The 20821-nt window shown below is 50.9% G+C and overlaps 1 protein-coding gene and 1 long non-coding RNA gene across 5 annotated transcripts in view; one reads left to right on the top strand and one right to left on the bottom strand.

Annotated features, from left to right (window-relative positions):
• Positions 1–528: 528 nt before the first annotated feature.
• On the bottom strand, positions 529–12378 carry LOC308593988. Its single transcript, XR_014011192.1, has 2 exons — positions 9743–12378; positions 529–1188 (listed from the first exon to the last, which is right to left on the bottom strand). It is a non-coding gene; the product is annotated as an uncharacterized lncRNA (long non-coding RNA).
• TFAP2A (transcription factor AP-2 alpha) overlaps positions 7154–20821 on the top strand; it is a 29311-nt gene continuing 15643 nt past the window's right edge. The window contains exons 1-3 of one of the 4 annotated variants that reach the window (XM_081206364.1): positions 12599–12770; positions 17087–17113; positions 18366–18800. In XM_081206364.1, coding sequence (XP_081062490.1) covers positions 12720–12770; positions 17087–17113; positions 18366–18800 — 513 coding nt within the window. In that variant the 5' untranslated portion in view covers positions 12599–12719. Of the gene's footprint in view, positions 7309–12598; positions 12771–13107; positions 15676–17086; positions 17114–18365; positions 18801–20821 lie in introns of those variants that run through there. The other 3 variants (XM_081206366.1, XM_081206365.1, XM_081206363.1) reach the window with 3 other exon arrangements.

The following is a 20821-nucleotide window of genomic DNA, read 5'->3' as shown; positions in this document are numbered from 1 at the left end:
ACCCCCAAATTCATCACGTGAAGTGAACGGACAGGGCCACGATCTCTAGCCAAAAAGCAACTCCGGAGGTAAACCCTGCGCTGAGAATCTTTGCGCAGAAGCCGCACTGAGTGAGTCCAATGGGGTTCACAAGCGCGTGCGCCTAGAACCTCAATGCCCTTCGCTTTCTACCGAGGCGTATTTGAGCCTCTTCCGCTGCAACCCGTGGACGTTTCACGACGGAAAACAGTGGGAATTCCCAGCTGAACTCCTGGCCCATTTATAAGAATACTTGTAGAACAGGGAAGTTCTTTATGGAAAGTATTATTGCCTTCCCTCTGATTTTCGAGGGAGATCATTCCGCAACAAAAGGCTAAGGAGTGGACGCTTCTATAAACTGCCTCAAATATTTCCCTATCAGCGCAATCTTGTACAACTCTATCCCGAAGAAACTCAGTGGGAGTTCAAGGGGCTTCCAGATAAATGGATATAGGATTGTATATAATGTCCTTCTAATGTCTTTTCTTATTTTGTGGGGCGAGAAGAAAATTACTCAGCAGACAATGGATTTATTGATGGAGGGCGTCTTGCTCCACGGGCAGCCTTTGCCAATATTCAAATGCGTTTTAAGTCACAGAAGAAGCTGCGTTTTGAAGTGTGTCCTCTGGTTTCCTCGCCTCCGTCCCTCTCCCCGCACAAGTATTTATACGGTTTTTCCTCCAGGGCGGATTAAACTTTTGACAGGACGGATAAGTGGTGATTTCGCCTCCTTTGATGCCGGGATTGCTGTGTAAACAGAAGGAAAATCTCAGGCTGATAATGGCCATGCCTCCGCAGCAACTTGCGAAAGCTTACAGAACAATCCTCCCGCTCCAATTGCGCCGCAGGGGAGGGGGAAGAAACGCCCCCCCTCTCCGCGCGCGCACTTTGAAAGGATCCACAGAAGAAATAATCTCTGGGCAGGGGGTGAGGACTCAGTGCTGGGTTAGTTGTATTTGTTGGCGGATGTAAACCAAAATACTGGGGATTAAACCAGTTTTAATCCCTTGCCCCCATTGGGCTTTAGTTTAACGGAGTTAGATCAGGCTGCCTGGAAGGTCGAAGTCCACTCCTGTCGGCTGCAGTGACTCCACTTCCGGACAACTGGTTATCTGTTTAGGATCGGGCGCAACGTTCTCTTCTGCGGGGATGGCAGTTCTTGGCCAGTTCCTAGGTAGCAAATGGGAGGGTGCGAGAGAAATAAAATTCTACGTTATAATCTCACCGGGTTTTTGGATTAAATGCACAATTCATGGGTCAAGGCTATGGGGCCATCATAGGCCGCCGCTTGGACCACTTTTCCGAAAAGGTTGTGGCCTTTTACGGTCCTGTTATGCAGGTTTCCTCTGGAATAAGTCCCAGTAGAGTCAAAGGTACTTACTCCCAAGTAGCAGCCTAAACAACAGCAACAACAGAACCATAAACCAAAGGAGGAGCTAGTGAGGGTGTGGTAGGCGATATAATAGTTTTTGCCAATATATTGCGGGTGACGTGGAGGACTCAGACTACATACAGTGTACTGGGGCCAGAAAACCCCCTGACACCCTTGTGTTCACGTGTAGGTTACATGAGTGGGAACCAGCGGTTTCAGAGCTGCAACCTGGGAAAACATCAATGAAATCCGAGGAGATTTAGGCAGGCACGACGACCCAGCCAGCCAACTATTTTTATGTCTTCTTGATTTCGAAGAGAGGCAGTGAATCCCCTAGCTAAAGCCAAAGAGATCTAAAACAGTTCAGTGTTGGCTGGATCGTGTCCTTTCTCCTTTCAGTTATATCTGTATAAGTATCAAGATTAGATTTTGGCTAGTCTGCACTGAGTACTGTGGAAGAAACCTACTGAACGCAGCACTTTAATTTTGCTCAATTAATTTTGCTAGGAGGCAAGCCCTCCCCTCAAGGCTTACAATCTCCAAGGTGCAAAAGTGTAGGTTCCTTTGAGGTGTCACCTTCAACCTCCTTTCCACTGCCAAAGAGGCGCGTTTATGGTTCTTTCCCAGATCCTTGCTAACTTTTCCCCGCCCTTTTTTTTTTTTTGGCCCAGGGTAGAATCCCACCTTTGAGAGCGGGAGAGAAATTAATGCAGCGTCTCTACCTTGCCGGCTGTTACAGTCCGACAATCTAAACGTATCTAACCTCGCATAATGCGGATCGCGTGTTTCCCGGTTCACTCTAACTGCAGCAGGTCGCCCCGAGGCGCTGGGACTGGGATGAAGTCGAATAGTTTCTGCATGGGCGCGGCTAGGCTGAGAAATTCCCGGGACCCTCCATCTACGATGGTCCGCGCGATTCCCCGGGAGATTGGGGATTCAATCCACACAGTTCAAGGGTATTTTCTGCCTCGGACCCCCATCCTAAGACCAGCTTGGAAATGATGTTCTGTTGAATTGATTTTGGCGCCGATCCAGGTGAAGTTATTGACGGCTCGGTTTCCATGGAGCACACTGCATCCAGGGCTGCAATACGCATTTACCTCCGAGTAAATCCCCTTGGATTCAGTGGGACTTCCTTCGGGATACATAGGCATAGGATTGAATCTGGCTTCAGCAGGAATAGGGAGCAAGACTAGGACCAGTATGTTGTTCTGATGACGATGACGATCACCCAAAGTCCAACATTAGCCCAGATTCGTGGTCCTCCGCGTAATTGGGGGAAGCCGCAGCGCCTAGCACTATTATTGGCTCTAAATCTATGTTAAACAATAGCTGCGCGATTCACACGGACTAGCGCCTCAGTCACATTTATTTGCTTGGGGCAGATTTGCGATTAGCTTAGTCCACATACTTCAGGGCTGTGGGGTTTTGTTGTATTTTTGTAAATGCAACCGTGAGGTCTACCAATCGGAACAGGGTGCAAAATAGTGACTCTGTTAACAAGCAAGTAAAGATGTGCCTCTGAGAACAGGAGGAGCTAAAGAATGTGTGATCAGTACCAGAATCAAGCTCCTAAGTCATTTGACACTAAATATGTCAGTCAGTCCACCCCATAAACGCCCTTCCCCTAGCAAACTAATTTTGCTGCTCTTGGGATTTGGAAACCCTTGCTGATCTAAATCATCCAGAGATCTACCAGTAGATCCCAAACTACCTTTTGCTCATCCTGACGAGAAGCAAGATAAGAGGGTCATAACGTTCTAAGAATGCAGAGAAAACTTTTTTCTACTTGTCCCATATACTCCAATGCAACTGATTGGCCGTCAGTTGCAGACTAATGAGATTGCAGCACACCAGAAACTTGTCCGTATGTAGGCTGCAATCCTATGCCCACTGATTTGGCAGTAAGCCTCGCTGAGCTCAAAGGGTCGCTAGATGTGGCGATATCCGCTGTTTTAGACGGCTAAAAAAAGAGATGTATAGGGGGGTGGGAGTGTCAATCGCGAGGTTTTCCAAACGGAATGATAACTCAGTGGAACCTCCACTAACAGTAGAAGTATATATTGCTGGGAATCAGCAAGGAAAGGTTGCCAGTTTCATGTTGCAACAGGCAGAAACTCGAAAAGTGGAATATCGGGTGAGTTTCATACATTCTTGAATCAAGTTTCCATTGCTTGCAATAGGAATTTATAATCCAAGCAATTGGTTGGTGGTTCACGAGGTACATCCCACTGCATCCCAGTAAAGGGTTTGAAGTCTCCGCTATTTTTTTGCAGATACCCAAAATAGAACACTACAGGATTCCGAGCCGACTTGCACCCACAACCATTATTATTATTATTATTATTATTATTATTATTATTATTATTATTATTATTCCCCGCCCATCTGTCAGCCTTCCCCCGTTGAAGTTCCTAACGACTCTCACCTGTTGCTGCGCCCTCTGAACAGCCTACCCTTCAGCGGGGTAAACCTGTTCACGCTATTGCTGTCCATGGGGAGAAATCGGGCAGACCCGGACACTTCTTTTCCGATTAAACCGCGTCCTCTCGCCCTTCTCCAAGGGTTTAGAGCCACTTAATATAACTTTTTTTATAGGACGGACCAGGTGCAGAGGGAAAATTTGATGCCACAGAGATTCGCACATGGGACTGGATCTAAGCTCGTTGATTTTAAAGGCTTACCAGTGGGCGTTGGTGGGACTGAGACTCACAAGGGATTTCGGCCGGAGACCTTTGAAATCAGCAATCCCAATGGAGAATTGACCAGGGGGGAAATCCGTGAGCTGGATTCATTCAGAGCATAGCTTGGTTCTGAGCCCTCCTGGCGCTCAAAGCACCGTGGTGAAGATGTTGCTAGTGTTTGGTGGTCATAGGTGGCTGTTTCGTTGCAAATATCTGGCTGGGCCCAGATTTCTACTTCCCAGCCCGCCCTGCCCCCTCCGCAGGGATAGAAATCTCGTAATTGCTAGTCGGAAGAACTCTTTGCCCTTCGGAAAAATAAAAGGCGCTCCCTTAAAATAAATTTTAAACATTGCTTAGCTACCTGAACCCCACTTTAGGGCGTGTGCAAAACCTCCCTCCTTTGGGAAAGGGATCGTTTCCAGGAAGTCCCTTGCGAAAAACTTGTGTAAAAACTAGGGCACCGATCCGCAACCCAACGCAGCTGATGTAGGTCTGGTGACTTAAAGGGTCTCTCATTCCCTGCTTAAATTGGGGTTGTTTTGAGCAGCAGTGGCACAGTTAGGGCGCTGTGGACTCTGATTCGTGGTCCCGTGAGGAGGGGAGGGCGCGAGTTCCCTTTTTAGACAGGTGAGGTGTTTTGCTTCAAAATGTGAGAAGCCGGACCTGTTGCCTTTGGGAAGCTCTCCTGCTCCTTCTGCTGGTTTTGGTGGGGCCTGGATTTCCGTCCCAAGGTCCTGCGCCCTGAAGGCATCACTGGTGAACAGGATCCAAAGCGCGCCTTCAGTCAAATCCTACATACATGGCTAGCTCTCTCTCTAATGCCTGCCTTCCTTCCTCTTTCTTTCTTTCTTTCTTTCTTTCTTTCTTTCTTTCTTTCCTTCCTTCCTTCCTTCCTTCCTTCCTTCCTTCCTTCCTTCCTTCCTTCCTTCCTTTCTTTCTTTCTTTCTTTCTTTCTTTCTCCCTCTCTGATGTCCCACTCTTGCTGAAACTCAGAAAACGGGACCATGCAACTGTTTCCCCTAATTCTGAAATTGACCAAAGTCTCTCTGTCTACCCAGAGAGAATCACCTCGCGGCTATGCAGGTTCTTTCCCGTCCTTTTTTCCAGGTATTTAGGGAGAGGGCAGATTCTACAGACGCCACTGACCCTAAACTTTTTACCGAGCTACTCTAGAGTAAAACTTATTTCCTAGCCGAGATCCGGCTCAGCGCGTCGGGACCAGAGCTGAAAAGGAGAAAGGAGCGTGACTCTCTTTTTATTACCGCATTTCCCTTTCCACCTACAAAGTTTCATCTTGATACAAGCACAGTTCCGCGCAGATCTCTCGTCCGATACTTGCACACAATGGCGTCACAGGAAGTGCGGCTCCCCCCCCCTTTTTATTAAACTCTCGGGAAAAGAAGGCTTTGAAAACTCCTAGACCTTGTCTTAAGATTTGTTATTTATTTATTTTGTGGGAGGAAGTTTAACATTTTGTGGAAAGTCTCTGAAAGTTGGTAAAACGAAAACTACTGTTTGCGGTGATCTGCTCTGGCCAGTGGCGTAGCGTGGGTTGTCAGCACCCGGGGCAAGGCAAGTAATTTGCGCCCCCTAACCCGTGGATTTGCGCCCCCTAACCCTAACCCCCAGATGTTGCGCCCGGTGCGGCCGCCCCCCCTGCACCCCCCACGCTACGCCACTGGCTCTGGCTCTGCTGCTCGCTCGCCGTAATTAGGTGAAAAATATCCTTTCATACATTTAAGCAGACCCAGCTTCTTCTGGAACAATAGTGGAAGCCCCTTGTTCACCATGGAAAAGTGAAGCCAGACGCGTTTGAAAAGACCCCGAACACTTAAAATATTAAACCCATAAATGATGCTGCTTTTAGTTGTCTTATACCCCATTCCTCCATTCTATTATCACTCCAACAGCTGCATTGTTTCGGTAAACAGAGTCCGTGCAGAATTTAACAACCCGATCCACAATTTGAATTAAACCCATGAACGGCGACGATTTAACAGAATCGTGCCTCTCGCTGTAGCAACTGGAACCCGCAATTCTTCCGCGTACGCAGCGCTGTTTTTACTGCCTCCCGCGCCCCAGGCTTAGTTTTCCAAAAAGTCTTAACTGTCTTGCTAACGGATACCGAACACATTTTAAAACAATCCCCGCTTTATTGACCGTGAGAGATCCGGTGCATATCATCTCTGCTGCTGCTCTGGCCCTCAACTCGTCCTACAGCCCCGGCTATTTTGAGCCAAAGCCGATCGAGTTCCAATCCGGACTCGACGGGCGCTTCTGCGCAAGTGGGTCGTCTTGGCAAAGGGCCGTTGAAAGGATGCCGCGCAGACAGAGCCGCGCGGCCCGCTATCAGAACCAGGGGAAGGGGAATCCTCGCCAGTCATGTCTCAAAGCCGGGGAAAAGAAGGGAGGGGGGTCTGGAGAGCAATTGCCCTCCGTTGGAAGGGGGGGGGGTTGCTTGTCCCAGCAGACAGCCTCTCTCTAGCGAAGTCTTTATTTTCCCCGAGCAACAGGAGACCTAAAGCACCCAAATCTGCAACTGAACCCCTGTGGCAGCTGCTTTTTCGAAACAAAACTCCTCGTCTCTCCTTATTTCGGTCGTTGCCCCCCTCCCCCCCCAGCTCAAAATCAGGTTGCCCAGCAGCGCCGGCTCCACGCTCCGGATCTCTGGGGCCAGCGGGAGTTAGTTGCCGGTCTCCATCTCTCTCGCTCTCCTATTTCTTCGCCCAGCCACCAATATACACCCAATTTCACTCCCCTGGCTTTTCTCCACACTGCAGTAAAGCCAAACAATAGAAGAAGAGTGGGGGCGAGGGGAGAAAGGCGACGAGAGGGGAAAGAGGAATCCCAGCAGCTCCTCTGACTCCCTGCTGTTTTGATCCCCTCCAGGAGGCGATCAGGACGGCTCCCCGGAGGTGGGAAGTCAAGAAACTCCGCTCCAGAGAGCTGCTGTTTGCTATAAATCCATCACCCGCGGAGACAGGTTGCGAGCTCTGGAAGGGAGCTGGTCGAAATGCATTCCTGCGCCAGTGCGCAGGCGCGGGCAGGCAGCACCCTGCCTTTTTTTTTTTTTTTTGACCAGGTGAGCTCCTCAGGCAGGTAAAAGAAGGCTTTGCCTAAAGAGATCGCAGGAGAGGCAGGCGGGCAGATCACTCCTTCCATGACCGGCAGGGACCTTGTGATAGGCAGCCCGGAGCCAGAATGTCACTCCTTGCGAAAATGGGAGACTGGCAGGTAACGCGATTTCTCTTCTCTTCTCTCCACCCCCGCCCGCCTTTGCTTTTCTTCCTCGTTTTGTCTGGGGATAAGGATAGGGAAAACTAGGAGGCTCGGATCCAGACCCAACAGACGAAGAGCGACTTGGGGTTCCTCTCTCGGGGCATTTTGGGGAGGACAAGCCACCTCATAAGGACAATTCACAGCGCGTAAAATTGTTTGCGTAAAGGAGACCTTTGATGGCTGCTCAACAGGTGGGGGAAGAGAGCCCACGGAGCAGCAAACGGCGCCACGGGCTTCCTCGTCCACGACAATCGCCCCCACCAACATTTCGAAAGAAACTTGCCGCGTGATCGCTGTTGATGTTAAACCACCACTGATCTGGCAAACCGTTGGTGGAGTTTTCCTCTAAACTGGTTCTCTTTATGTTGGTCGCCGAAAACTGGTTTGTGTGAAAGGTTTTTTTAGACCCAGCCTAAGTTTTGCAGGAGTTCTAACTCTTTAAAGTGCTCCAATTCTGAGCACTTTCAAAGGCAAACGCTGCTCCGCGCTAGACTAGGCCTCGCAGGCTTTTACTGGGTGAAAGGTAGGGGCCTTCTTTTCCAAAGGGAAGCAGGGTTGGGAAACTCTCCCTCTCCGCGTCGAACTTCCATGCTCAACCTGTGGCCGAACTTGCGCCGCTTCCTTGTGGCTCGCGCCTTTTTTTCCGATTTCAGGCCCCGCAAACAGGGAAAAGTGAACTCGGTGCGCTATTGAAACCGGTGGCTTTTCCTCGTCGAGTAAACGATCCGAGGAAGTTAAAATTCAGCTCTTGCCTTCAGTTTCTTTTATTCCGAATGGTTTTTCAGTACTCCAATTATCCCTTGGGAACGATCGTAAACAGGGGACCCCATTGACTTCACTGGAAAGATTTACCAGAAGCTAAACTCTCTCCAACTGAAAATCTCCAGGGACTTAAGAGTGCTTAACTTTGGCTGAGTCATGGAAAGCAATCCTAAATCTTTAAGGCATTTGCTGGGGGGGGGCACACACCTGACATTTGTTTGAATGGAGCATAACTTACCTATAAGAAACCTGATCCTAAGCACACTTCCGTGGAAAATGTGTCCAAATGAGGCTGGATAAAAGTTAAGGTTTTTTGTTTTGTCTTCCTATTTTGTCCCTATTTAACAGAATGGCATTGGCTTAAGTACAGCTATGCAGATATTGATCGGGTCGCAAATACTGTATTTATAGTATTCTGAGCCTAACCCCCTCGGACTGAATCTTCTCCCCCCCCCCCCCACCGCGAGGCGGGTAGCCACCCAAGTAGATCTTATTCCGGACTAGTCCCAGTTTCATCTTAATCATGCTTTCCCCATAGCGCTGTACAAACAGTATGGGGATTGTCACAAAAGGTGTGGGCTTTGCAGCACCCCCTCCCCCACTAATTCTAAGGAAGGAAGCGCCACTGATTTCAGCTCAAGGGGACGGAAGACCCTAAGCGATTGATTAGAACCCCGCGTTTTCTTTACATTCCCAGGGCCGGCCATTCTTTCCACTTACTCTCAAGTAGTCGCCTCGCTTTCGACCTGTGGCTTTGAAGTCAACTGGGACTCATCCAGCCGCTATCAGGCGGGCAACAGAAGGAAGGCGCTGCTAGGGAGAGGGAGGAGAAGGCGACGCGGCGCCTTGAGGCCCTTCGCTCGCTAATCTTTATAGATACGCGCGTGTGAGTGCGCGCGCGAGTGTGTGTGTTTAGGTCGGTTTTCTGCAGCCACCTGGGGAACTACTACCACTAGCTTCGGTTCCTGCGAGGGCTTGAAGCCCTGTCCGGCAATGCAATTCCCCGAGTCTTGCAAAAGCTGCACGCCTCTAGCTCTCTGTTGGGTTTCGCAACCGCCGAAGTCTTCGGCGGGAGGGAGCACCCAAAGCTTTGCGAAGTTCCCACACGGCTGTGCCGCCAAGGAGGCTGGTTGGACTGATTCCCTCTCTCTCCGGCAGCGGAAGAGAGGAGAGGAGCGGAGAAAGAGAGAGAGAGATCCACCCCCTTCCCGTGCGTCCGTGCAACCGGCAGTAGTATTGAGGTGTGTGTGTGTGTGTGTGTGTGTGTGTGTGTGTGTGTTGGGGGGAATCTTCCACTCCCGGTAGAGCCTGGGAGCCCAGTGGCGCAATCGCCGCTGGAAGGCGCAGGGCCGCGCGCGCGTGCACATTGATCTGCCACGAGCGCCCTAGCGTCAAGGCAATGTGCGTTTTAGACGGACCCTGGACTCCTGTGTATCAGAGGGGTGAGAGGAAGGGAGACCGCGCCTTAGTCGGAGTGGCCTCTCTCTCGCCACCTCCCCACAGCTCCCTTGGAAGTGGACCATCAACGGACAGTGCACCGACTCTTTTATTCCTAGGAAGAGCCCAGAGGTGGCGAGGGAGCCAGCCAGGCGCGGTGGTCCTGCAGAATCCGATAAAGGGGGCTCACCGTTTTGTGGCCGTCCAGAATCTCTGGGGAAACTCGCCGTTTCTTGGGTCGTCCAGAATCTCTGGTGCCGTGGCGTTGACTTGTAGATTTTTTTCCCCTCTCTCAAAAAAAGAAAAGAAAATCCCTTACTATCCCGATCTACAAGCTGCTTAAGCCAGAGCAAACCTGAGTCGATGCCAAATTCTAAATTCTCCAGTGGACCTTAATCCAATTTCATCCGGTTTAACTGGTTTAGGTCTCCTTTTGGGGGAACTTCAGAGTCTCCCAGACAGGCGAATTGCAGTGCGTTTCCCGTGCAAAGGATGCCTCTGCCTCCTTGGACCTGTAGATCTCGCTGTGGTTCAACAATAGGAGCGCATCGCGGAAGGTTGGTTCTATTCAGGAGGCTGGTCTCGAATTGCAGCTCTAGGTGGCCTCTTTATCCAGACACGTACAGACCCCAATGAGAATGTACGCATGCCGGTATCTGAATCCGCCAAATGCGACGATTCGCTTATAAAAGGGCCGGCAGCACACCTGCCTTGACACCTGGTGTCTTTTGATCCTGACCTGCAAAGCTGGGAGAGTAGGAAAGATGTTGCTTCTTTGTCTCAGGAAGCAGGGTTTCTAGTAAAAGACAGAGGAGGACCCCAACCTGAGCGATCCGAAATGAATCCGGATTAAAAATCAAAAACAGTGTCAGCCATGGCAAAAAAACCAACAACCCCAGTCCGAAGGGATCTATTATGAAACAGTGTGTTTGAGCTATACAAAGCAAATATAAGAAAGGAATCAGGTGTGCACTCGGGGAGCTGGAGAGGAAGGGGGCGCAGCCGTTCCCATTGGAGCTCAAGGTTGCAGTCCTCACTATATTTAGGGGCAAGTTCACATATGCACCTACCTGTCTGTCCCTGGTGTCAGTGCTGATCAAAACAGCAATGCCGGGACCCTGGTCGAACCAGTCAGGATGCTCTGCAACCTGCTGTTTAAACCTGAATGCTGTGGGGACAGAGTGCTGTTGAGAGAAAAACACTCTGCACATGCTTATGAGGCACTTTCCTTTCTAGTATGACTTCACATGTTCCAGCATTCGCCCTCGGGTTCCGAAAAGAGAGAGCAGGCAGAAGCCTTCGCATAAAAGAGGGTGAGGGTAACGGGAACTGAAACTGGATCTCGCAGCTCCCAGTTTAAGCTCAGGTGGCATTGACTCCGGTGGTACTACTGCGTTTCCCTCGCATCCTCCATCCGACCCCAAACACTGCAGTCTTCCGGAGGTAAATCTTATTGCCTGTCTGTACTCGTCTGAATGCGGTCTGCTTAGGATCACAGAGCAAAATAGCCTGTGGGCTAAGCGTTTATGCCTTTCTTCAAGTGGCTGAGAGAAAGGTTTGCATGGGGTTCAAACAGGTAGAGTAGGAGACCACTCCCCACCCCACCCCCAACTTCCTACACTGTCCACTGTCTCTGCCCTCTGATCGGTTCCTAATACTGTACTTCCGTGGTGCCCTTACAGGGCAGGATTGGGGGGTGGTGGCAGAAGAATTCAGGACTCCACTCAGCAGAACGAGTTGAAGGCCCCCCAAATGCGTCAGGGCACATCTTGAAGTAACGATATCCCACCCACCCACCAAGTCTATTAACTCCGGAATCTAAAATTCCCCGAACTGCACCGCCGCCTTTCTCGGCCACAGCTCTCCTCGATTTCTGCCGAACTTATTCCGAAATAATTGCGCTCAGGATCCCACGTTTGGACAATACTGGCGCAGCCTAGGATTATTTGCACGAATGTATCTTTCAGCCCAAGCGTCGCTTGTCCTTAGACGCAAAGAAAACCACACAAAAACATAATAGACTCTCGGTTGTCCCCACGGCGGGACGGGGAGGGGGAGAGATGTTAAAAACCCCAGGAAGTGGGCGTTGTTGTTTTCGTCACCTAAAAGGAGCTGCTGGTTCAAATCTAGTCCTTACGATGTAGGGGGGAGAATAGGCCTCAGTTTGGCGAAACAAAACCCAAATCAGAAAAGGAAGGATGGAGTGCTTTGCTGGGAACTCCTCAACGCAGTAGTGTCCTTAAGTCAAAGAACTGCAACCCTATGGAAAGGAATCCTATCGACCTCGGTGGGATAGGACTCACTTCTGGGTAAACACGAACAGGACAGGGCTGCGCGGGTAAAACCTTATCACAATCGGGAGTAAACTAGCGCCACGCCACGCACACTTGTAAACGAGCATAGGATCGGGTTGCACGTTGAGATCCGTTCGAGCCCATGGGAATGTTCCTTTTGACAGCTTTGCAGGTAAAACTGCATCTAGTTTAAAGTTTAAAAGTTATTTAAAGAGGGGGAAGAAAGGGAGAGGCAGAGAGCAATTAGATAGCAAAAGTAAGAACAGAAGGATGTGAGAACGAAAAAGTAAATGGACTCAACGAAGAAGATCGCAAGAATAGTGACTTTAAAAACACACATACGCCCCTCCATCACAATAAACCCCTCCCCTCCTGTCTCACCTCCCTCCCTCTCGCCTGCCAAGAGTCCTGCTGTGTTTAAAAGTAGCTTAGCCCAATCCACCCCAAACGCGACGGTGGCGGGCGTTTTCTTGGCTACCTGAGTCCATTCGCGCGCAGGTTGTTGCGCAGCGGAGCAATTGGCCTATTGTTGCTATGCTAATGAGGCGATTGGGCTGTTGGTGAAAAGACTCGCTTGGAAAGAAAAAAGGGAAAAGTTTCGACCATTAGAGGGAGATCTCCGAGCGGGCACGGGAGATCTCCTCCTCCTGCTGCTCTTCCTCCTCCTCCTCCTCCTCCTCCTCCTCCTGCTCAAGCACTCCAGCGGGCGCGCTCTGCATGCCAGAGGAGAGCGCAAGGCAGGCAGGCAGGGCAAAAGAGCCTCTTCTCTCTCTTTCTCCTTCTCCCTCTCTCTCTCTCTCTCTCCCTCCCTTTTTCTCTTTCTGACTCTGTCTGTATCTGTCTGTCTCTCTCGTTCTCTCGCCGCGCCAATCCATGAAAATGCTTTGGAAACTGACGGATAATATCAAATATGAGGAATGTGAGGTAAGCGCTTTCCCGCAGCTGGGGCACACATCAGAGAGGATCTCCCGGTCCCCCGCCCCCCAATCCGTCCAGCCTTCCCCACCCCCGCTCCACCTAACAAACAAACAGAAAACCCAGCTGTTTGGGGGAAGCACCTTGCAGCAGCTAGCGATGCCGTTGGAAGACCAACTTCTGCACTAGGCGACCGAGCAGACTTCGCAGCTGGAGAGAGGGCGCCTGTGGTGGGTTTATACCTGGGTGCCAGGTGGAGGAGGCTACGCGTTGAGGAAGGAAGGGGGGTGCTTAGGCAGGGTGGGGGTGGGGGAATCGACCTCCTCGGCCCAAGGAGACCAGAAGGAGATAGGAAGCGGGTGGAGTGGGAGGAGGAAGCCCAGGCAGATCTTTCTGCACCAGTGCTGAAACAGTTATTGAGGAGAGGAGGGGGAGAAGATGGAATGGATGAGTAAAACGAATGAATGAGGACGAGCGAGACGACCCTTCTGAGTCAGCAGAAGGAGCCCCAAGATGTCCTATAGAGGTCTGCCCCCGACAGAGGTCTTTTTGAGCCACAAGTTCTGTTGAGGCGCACTGAGCGACTTTTTCCTCTGGTTTGGACCGTTGTCACTTCCGCGTCAGATCTTGCTGGCTGCTCTTCTCCTCGCTCTCCTCAGCCAGTTGGTGAGGGTTTTAACGACTTGCTGGGCTTTTAAGAGCACGCCTTTCAAACTCCAAAAGCCTCCTCGAAGGCTATTGGGAGATGCTCCTCGCACAGGTAGTGTGGAGGAGAGACAGAACAGATCAGGGGTGCCTTCTGCGCGCGGTGGCAGAGAAGATGCTTACTCGTTCCTTCGCTTTACAAGACTCTTGATATTTATTAGAGGTATATAAAATGTAACTAGAGATGATGTTGGAGGTCGATGAAGGAGACGGATAGATGCATATATGTGATGTCTGATGTTGATTATTATTTTTAAAAAGCCAGAGAGATAGGTGCATAGACAGGCACAGATGGATAGGTTGAACCACTAGGGTGACCTCAAGGATGCTTTTCAAATAAACGCATCTCAGAGTGGTTGTGTACAAGAGCTGTACTGTTGAAGACTTTAAAATATTTGTTTTCCTGATGGGATTTGGTGCGTCAAAACTCTGTTTTGCAAGTCTTTCTTTTCTATCTCAATCCAACGGTTTGGTGAGCAACACATTATTTCTCTCTGCGCGCGCACACACAAATACACGCACACTTCCTTAATTCTGTGCACAGAATAGAATCTGACAAGCGCCAGCCTGGAAGATTAATTAAGAAAACAAATGTGGGTTGGTGCTGAGATTTATGGCTCCTTTGGAGAGGCGAGCCTGTCTACAAATGTCAGAAACTGAGAGTAGGCGGCATGCAGATCTCATTCTCACTTTCTCTAAAGAATGGAAAAGGATGTGTGGTTCTCTCCCTCTTTTTCACCCACCCTCCGGAAAAAAAGCCGTTTTGGGGCTAAAGCCGTTCGCTTCTCAGTGTCGAAGCGAAGTGCACGTGCGGTTGTGGATTTGCTTGGAAATGGCTTGTGTTGCTTCACATGGAGCTGATAAACAAACCAATCCAGCGGTGAGGCTTCCAGAGCAGGCGAGGGTGGTGTGTTTGGAGAGCTGTGAGTGCTTAGGCGCGATTTTCTTCTGTTAAGCGAAGGTATCGCTACGGTTAGGGCGGTGGCACAACGCTTGAAGCTGACTAGCAGCTCTTGAAATGGACTAGCAACGCAATCCTAGACGTGCATGGGAGTTAAATGGGGTTTGCTCCCAGGTCAGTCGGTGCAGAATTGCAGCTTATGGCTGCAGTGACACCCGCCCACTTACGCAGAAGTAAGTCCCATTGATTCTAGTGGGATTCACTTCAGGTAAACATACATAAGGTACTGAGTGCTCCAGAGTTCGGAGGCGATGGGCTTGATTTCAATTTTATTTCTAAAGTCTGTCTGTGTGCGGCAGCAGCTTCTGGAACGCGGTAGTGCTCTTGAGCTGGACTGAACTTGCTTCGGCGTTTGCTTAATGCGCTTGGCTTCGGATGGCGCCCCAAATCGCCCATGCAGCAATTTGGAGACATAAGCAATCGTAAGAGAGGGTGTTTCGGCGGTGAAGCTACAGTTCTTCTGCTTTTCTCTATATGGAAATAGAAAGTCGGGAGGTAACAGGCTTACAAAAGCTGAAGGTGCATGCTTCTCTCCCTGCCCCCCCCCCCCTTATCCTTCTCCACTCGGCGAGGTACGCTCTCTGGGAGTTTTGCAGGGACATGCTCGGTCGGCGGCAGAGCGCCTGTTGTTATGATAAGTCGGCAGCAGCAGCAGGAAAAGTGAAGCATGCCTGTCACCTCCCAGGATTCACTGGCTGCGAGTTGCCCAGCCAGTTGAGCGGGTTGGGCCGAGCCTGGGAGCCCCAGCTTGTCCGGGCCAGCCAAGCGCCAGTCGCCTCCCTTTTTCTTTCCCTCCCCTCCCCCCCGACAGTCTTCACCACCCCTTTTCCACGATCCTCAGCCCCAAAGGGGAAAAAAAGGGCTCCGCGGGGTTCCCGAGTAGCTCCGCCGCCCCGATTCCCGTCCCCTCCGCCGCCACAACCTCTGGGAGAACGGAGCACCGCAAGGGCGGCGGAGATTCCACGCGCGGAGCAGGGAGGGCCCTTCCCCTCCAGCCCGGGGCTCCGGCGAGGCCCTGTTGCTGCCGCCGCCGCCTCGGGCCCTCGAGCCATGGACGTGACGCAGCAGGACGCCGCCGGAGCCGAGCCGCCAGGCCCAGGAGAGCCGGGGCAGCTGAAAGGAGGCGGCGGCGCCGAGGCGGGCTCCTCCGAGAGCGGCTCCTCGCGGAGCAAGAGGGCGGCTGGAGACGCGCAGCTCTTGGCGCTGCCCTTCGACGGCGCGGCCTTCGCCCAGCCTCCGCCGCCCGAGGTGCGCCCTTCTTCGCTTCCCTGCTGCCCCAGGACCTTGCCTGGGCCTCCCTCGCTCCTTCCACGATTGCCCCACCGGGCCCAGGTCTCCTCTTTGCCTGCCTCCTCGCTGCGTTCCTCGTCGGGCCGTCTCTTCCCTCTCGCTTCTTCCTCGTTCACTGCCTTCCTGCCTCCCCCTCCCAGTCTCTTTCTCTCCTCCGCCCCCCGATGTTCCCCTGCTGCCTCCTCCCCAAGTTCACCCCAAGCCCCGGAATCCACCCGGGACCTTTTCCCCGGCCTGCCGCTTCTTTCTTTCCCTTTCCCACGCGCGCTGCCCGCTCCCCTCCCTCTCTACTTACCCCTCTGCCCTTTTCTCTCCTATCCACTCGCCTTTCTTCTTTCTCTCCCCCCCCCCCCGCCTGCCTGCCTGCTCCCACCCTCTTGCTTCTGCCTGGCTTTCTCTCTCACACACACTTCTTCATGCCCTACAACCTTTTAAAATGTTGCCCCTTTCCTGTGATTCGTCAGACGCAGCGGCGGCGGCGGCATGGCTCTCTCTCTCTCTCTCTCTCCCTCTCCCTCCCCCCTCCCCTCGCTCTCTTTTTGTCTCTCCCTCTCTCTCTCTCCGTCCTCCCCCCCTTTCTCTCGCTCCCCCTCCCCCCTCTGATTAGATACACTGATTCTTCATTCAATGGACGTCATTTAGAACAGCCTCTGCCTTGAGTTGCTTCCTCGCTTCACGCTCGATTTCCAGCCATTCTTCCCTTATTAAGTATTCGTGTAATATTAACAGTCATGAATATCTGCTATTAGGACTCTCGAGGAAAGCGAGCCGCAGATCTCTCCCTCCCTCCTTCTCTCTCTCTCTCTCTCTCTCTCTCTCTCTCTCTCTTATTAGGAGCTCACGTGAAGCCGTCGGAGAGGGAGGGGAGAGAGAGAGAGGTGTGTGGGGGCAACGCACCACACACGCACACACGGATTAAGGAACACACACACACACACACACACACACACACACACACACACACACACACACACACACACAACTTTGCACCGCAATAGCACCGCCGGATCCGGCTCTCCCTCGCCTTTTTTTCGCCGCTGCAGATCGCCGGGCGTTTGGGTCAAGTTCTGATGGATTTGAGTCGCGCCGCGTCCCCAGTGCTGCTCGCGGACCAGCCTGGGCGTTGGGCACTTGGTGTAGTCACAGTCTAGACCTGGGCTTCTTCTCCTCCTTTTGTGCGTGTGTGTGAGTGTGTGTGTGAGAGAGGAGAGGGATAGGGAGAGCGCGCTGCTCGCGTGCGGGAGAGGCAGAGAGCAAGAGACGCAGGCAGCGCGAGAGAGCCCGAGAGCCAGAGCGAAAAAGAGCCGACTTTTCTCTGCCTTTTTGTTTTTCTCCTGTGCCCTGACTTGGTCCCCCCGAATCCGCGCAGATGTTAGTTCACAGTTTCTCAGCGATGGTGAGTGGCTTTTTTAGCATTCTCTATCGGGGGCTGGCGGGATGGGTTGGTCTTGCTTGTGCCTTTTCTCAGTCTTGCTTATATGTGTGCGTGTTTCACATCCTGCCAGGGTCTGTCTGTCCTCTGTGTCTTTCCTCCTTTTTTAATTTTTTATTTCGAGAATACAAAAAAACAACAACCCCAACTTCTTTATTATTGCGTTGGCTGCTGCAAGTTAACTACAGAAATCCTCGTTTCCGCTTCCATGCCCGTCTATTGTGTTGGTGTTTTTGTCCTGTTCTGTCCCTTCCCGCTTTCCCCGCTGGATTTCACATCTTTTCCGCTCCTCTCTTTTTCCCGGGGATCATCACGCTCCTTGAGAGATTGAAGTCGAAGGCATTTAACGACATCTTTCTTATAATTCCCAACTGCCGCCCTCGCCCGTCCCCCCTCCTTTCCATTTCTGTGGCTGTTAATTTCCTTTAGTCGTACCTGTGGGCTATAATTTCATAACCTTCCAAGTCCCAATTGCACGCCGGCAAAACCATTTACATTTTCGTTCCTCTTTCTCCACGCGCTTTATTTTTATTTTTGTTTTCTAGTTATTCCCCTTAATTTTTGGACATTTCATTCTTTTATGAAGAATATGTGTGCATATGCAATATATGTATGTATAGTGTGTGTGTGTGATATTTTATATTATATCACAGTTCCAACTAACAAAGCAGCACATTTTTTATGAGTCATCAATCTTTTTTCTTTCTGCAAATGACTTATTCAAACCCACATTTTGATCATATTTATGGACGCGCTTTGAAGGAATAGCAGCTCTTTTGGGTGACGTTGCCCTGGGAATGCGACGAAGATACAGGTCCGCTTCTGCACCATTTACAGTCGTTCCCATTTAAAAGTTCCAGGCAGATGAGAGTCTTTTTCGTAAATGGTGTGGGAACGCTTTGGATGGGTGGGGGTGGGGAGAAAGATAGGCTGAATTTTCGAATGACAAAAAAACCAAATCCCCTCTAAGATTTTCCCCGCCCTCGGATCTGCCGTCAGTGTACGGATTTGGTTGGTTTTTCTATTTATGATTTTCCTTTTGTTCCAAGGAATTTCAACGCCTTTCCGTTTGGAAGATGCTTGGAACCAAATGTTTGCAAATCGCATCCTTTGTGTGTGTGCGTTGGGTGTATAATGGGGTGTGTGCGAGGCCTTCAAACCGTCCTGATTTTGATCTCCTCTCTCTTTCTCTCCCCCTCTTTTCCTCGTTCCCCAGGACCGTCACGATGGCACCAGCAATGGGACAGCCCGCCTACCCCAGTTGGGGAGCGTGGGCCAGTCGCCCTACACCAGCGCCCCACCGCTCTCTCACACCCCCAACGCTGACTTCCAGCCCCCCTACTTCCCGCCGCCGTACCAGCCCATCTACCCTCAGTCCCAAGACCCCTATTCCCACGTTAACGACCCCTATAGCTTGAACCCTCTTCACGCCCAGCCCCAACCCCAACACCCAGGCTGGCCGGGACAGAGACAGAACCAGGAAACGGGGCTTTTGCACACCCACCGAGGACTTCCGCACCAGCTCTCCGGCTTGGATCCGCGAAGGGATTACCGGCGGCATGAAGATCTATTGCACGGACCTCATGGCTTGAGCTCAGGACTAGGAGACATCCCCATTCATTCGATACCTCACTCTTTAGAAGACGTACCGGTAAGGAGAACTCCGCGCCTGTATCCTCGCGGCCGCTGACACCAGCAATGCCTCGTTCTCCGGCCTGCGATGCGCACATCCCGCGCGCCCTCGGGCTGGTGGATGGGACTTGCGCTGGGCGCACCCAGCCAAATGACCGCAGAGAAAGGCAGCGAGGCGAGGGTGTCTCTCCATCCGTTTGCAACCGGGCCGCTTAAATCGCGCCAGCGTCTTCCCTGCAAAAAATAAAATAATAGTAGTAATACCCAGCACACAGTAATAGTTGTTTGCATCTGTCCCCACCACTGCCTTAACGGGGAGTTGAGAGGGAAACACACCAGGAGAGACATAATCCAACCAAAATCATCCTTGACGGTTTCCCCCCCATGCCCAATGACAATGAGTGGGAGCTATAGGGAAGGCCGTGCAGTAATAATAATAATAATAGTAGTAGTAGTAATAGTATTAGTAGTAGTAGTAGTAGTAGTAGTAATAATAATAGTATTAGAATTAGAATTAATAATGTGATCCTCGGGCCTTGCCTTCGGTAGGATCCTAGATGTCTTGGGAAAGCAATCAGTCGACCTAAACATGCCTAAGGCTTCATGCTATTCTCGGTCAGGAGAAGAAAGGGAGCCTGCAAAATGAATTGCAAATCAACACCAAACCATTAAAAACAAAACAAACCCCCCCCACGTTATTCCGGACTGAAGAATTGGCATAGTCTGAAGTGGTTAGCCAGGCGGATGGAAGAAAGAGAATGCATTATTTTTGGGTGTGTTTTTTAAAATTAATGTCGTTTATTCGTTGGGGGTGAGGAGGAACTAGTAGCTAACAACAGATAAGTAGTCATATTCTGACCAATGTCTTTTAGTACCCTGAATATCTGCTGCCCTCTTTCTGGAGTTGGGCTCTCTTACTCGTTGGGGAAGATTTCTCACGAAGCCCGGCGTTCGGGTCTCGGCCCCTTTGCAAGCGAAGAGGGCCATTGTCCGCGGGGAAGCACCTTACGTGCTTGGCTCCAAAGGGCAACTCACCGTCAGAGGTCCCCTTGCCTTCTGGCTCCCCGGCTGAAAAGAGTATTTGAGTAGGCCAGTAATATTATGCAAGGCTCATTATACCAGGCAAAAAGCATTTGCGGGGGGGGGGGAGCTGGGGCTGCTGGCTGGTAGAAGCAGCTCCTGGTATCTGGATGTGATTTTTGCTGTTGTTGCTTAAACGCCACCCCAAATTACAGGATCAAATATTATAACAATATGTCCACTGACAGTTTAATGATTTACAGTTTCATGTTGCAAGGATAATGTTCCGATGGGTTCACCTATTTGGGGGTCATTTTGGAAGCCTTTTATTCCTTCCCGGTTTAGTAAATCATACTTGGAGGTGGTGTTGAATAGGGGATTTCGTGACATCCCGCCCTCCCTACGAAACCGAGTCAGTTGTTTTGCAACAAACGCATGCATTCCCGTGTGTGGGAATTCAGGGAACGGTTGGGGATTAAAAGAACAGAACAATACGCAAAGCACGTTTGGGACAGGCCGCGGTTCTTAAAAATACTTCTCTGTATGGAAACGCCTTTTAAATGGCCGGGATCTACTTCCAAGAGAAAGGAGTACAGTTGAAACCAATGGGACTTCCCAACACATGTCAAGATGTAAACGATTTTGAAGCTAGCAGCTGGGGTTTCGGTTCTTGCAAGGAACATGAGCTAAAATATATTCCTCTTTCGGAATTTCCTTTTGTTCAAAGTCTATTGCAAAGCGCAAATTTCATTTGAATGATAAATACATCCCATTTTATTCCCTGCTCTGGCAAGAGATGACTTATCGCTGGCACGTTTTCAGAAAAATCAGTTGCCAGCTAGTTTAAATTCCCACTCCTCACGCCCGCCCTTAAACTGAGCTGGATCCACAACACAGTTAAGCAGGAGTACCTTGCTTTGAGTTGTGGTTCCATTAAGCAGACAAAAGTGGCATGAAACTGCTTTGGCAACTGAACACACACACACACACACACACACACACACACACACACACAGAGAG

Source organism: Podarcis bocagei (genome assembly GCF_964188305.1).
Source record: "Podarcis bocagei genome assembly, chromosome: 8".
NCBI lineage: Eukaryota > Metazoa > Chordata > Lepidosauria > Squamata > Lacertidae > Podarcis > Podarcis bocagei.
Note: the sequence above shows the minus strand (reverse complement) of the source record. Positions and strands in the feature narration are given on the sequence as shown.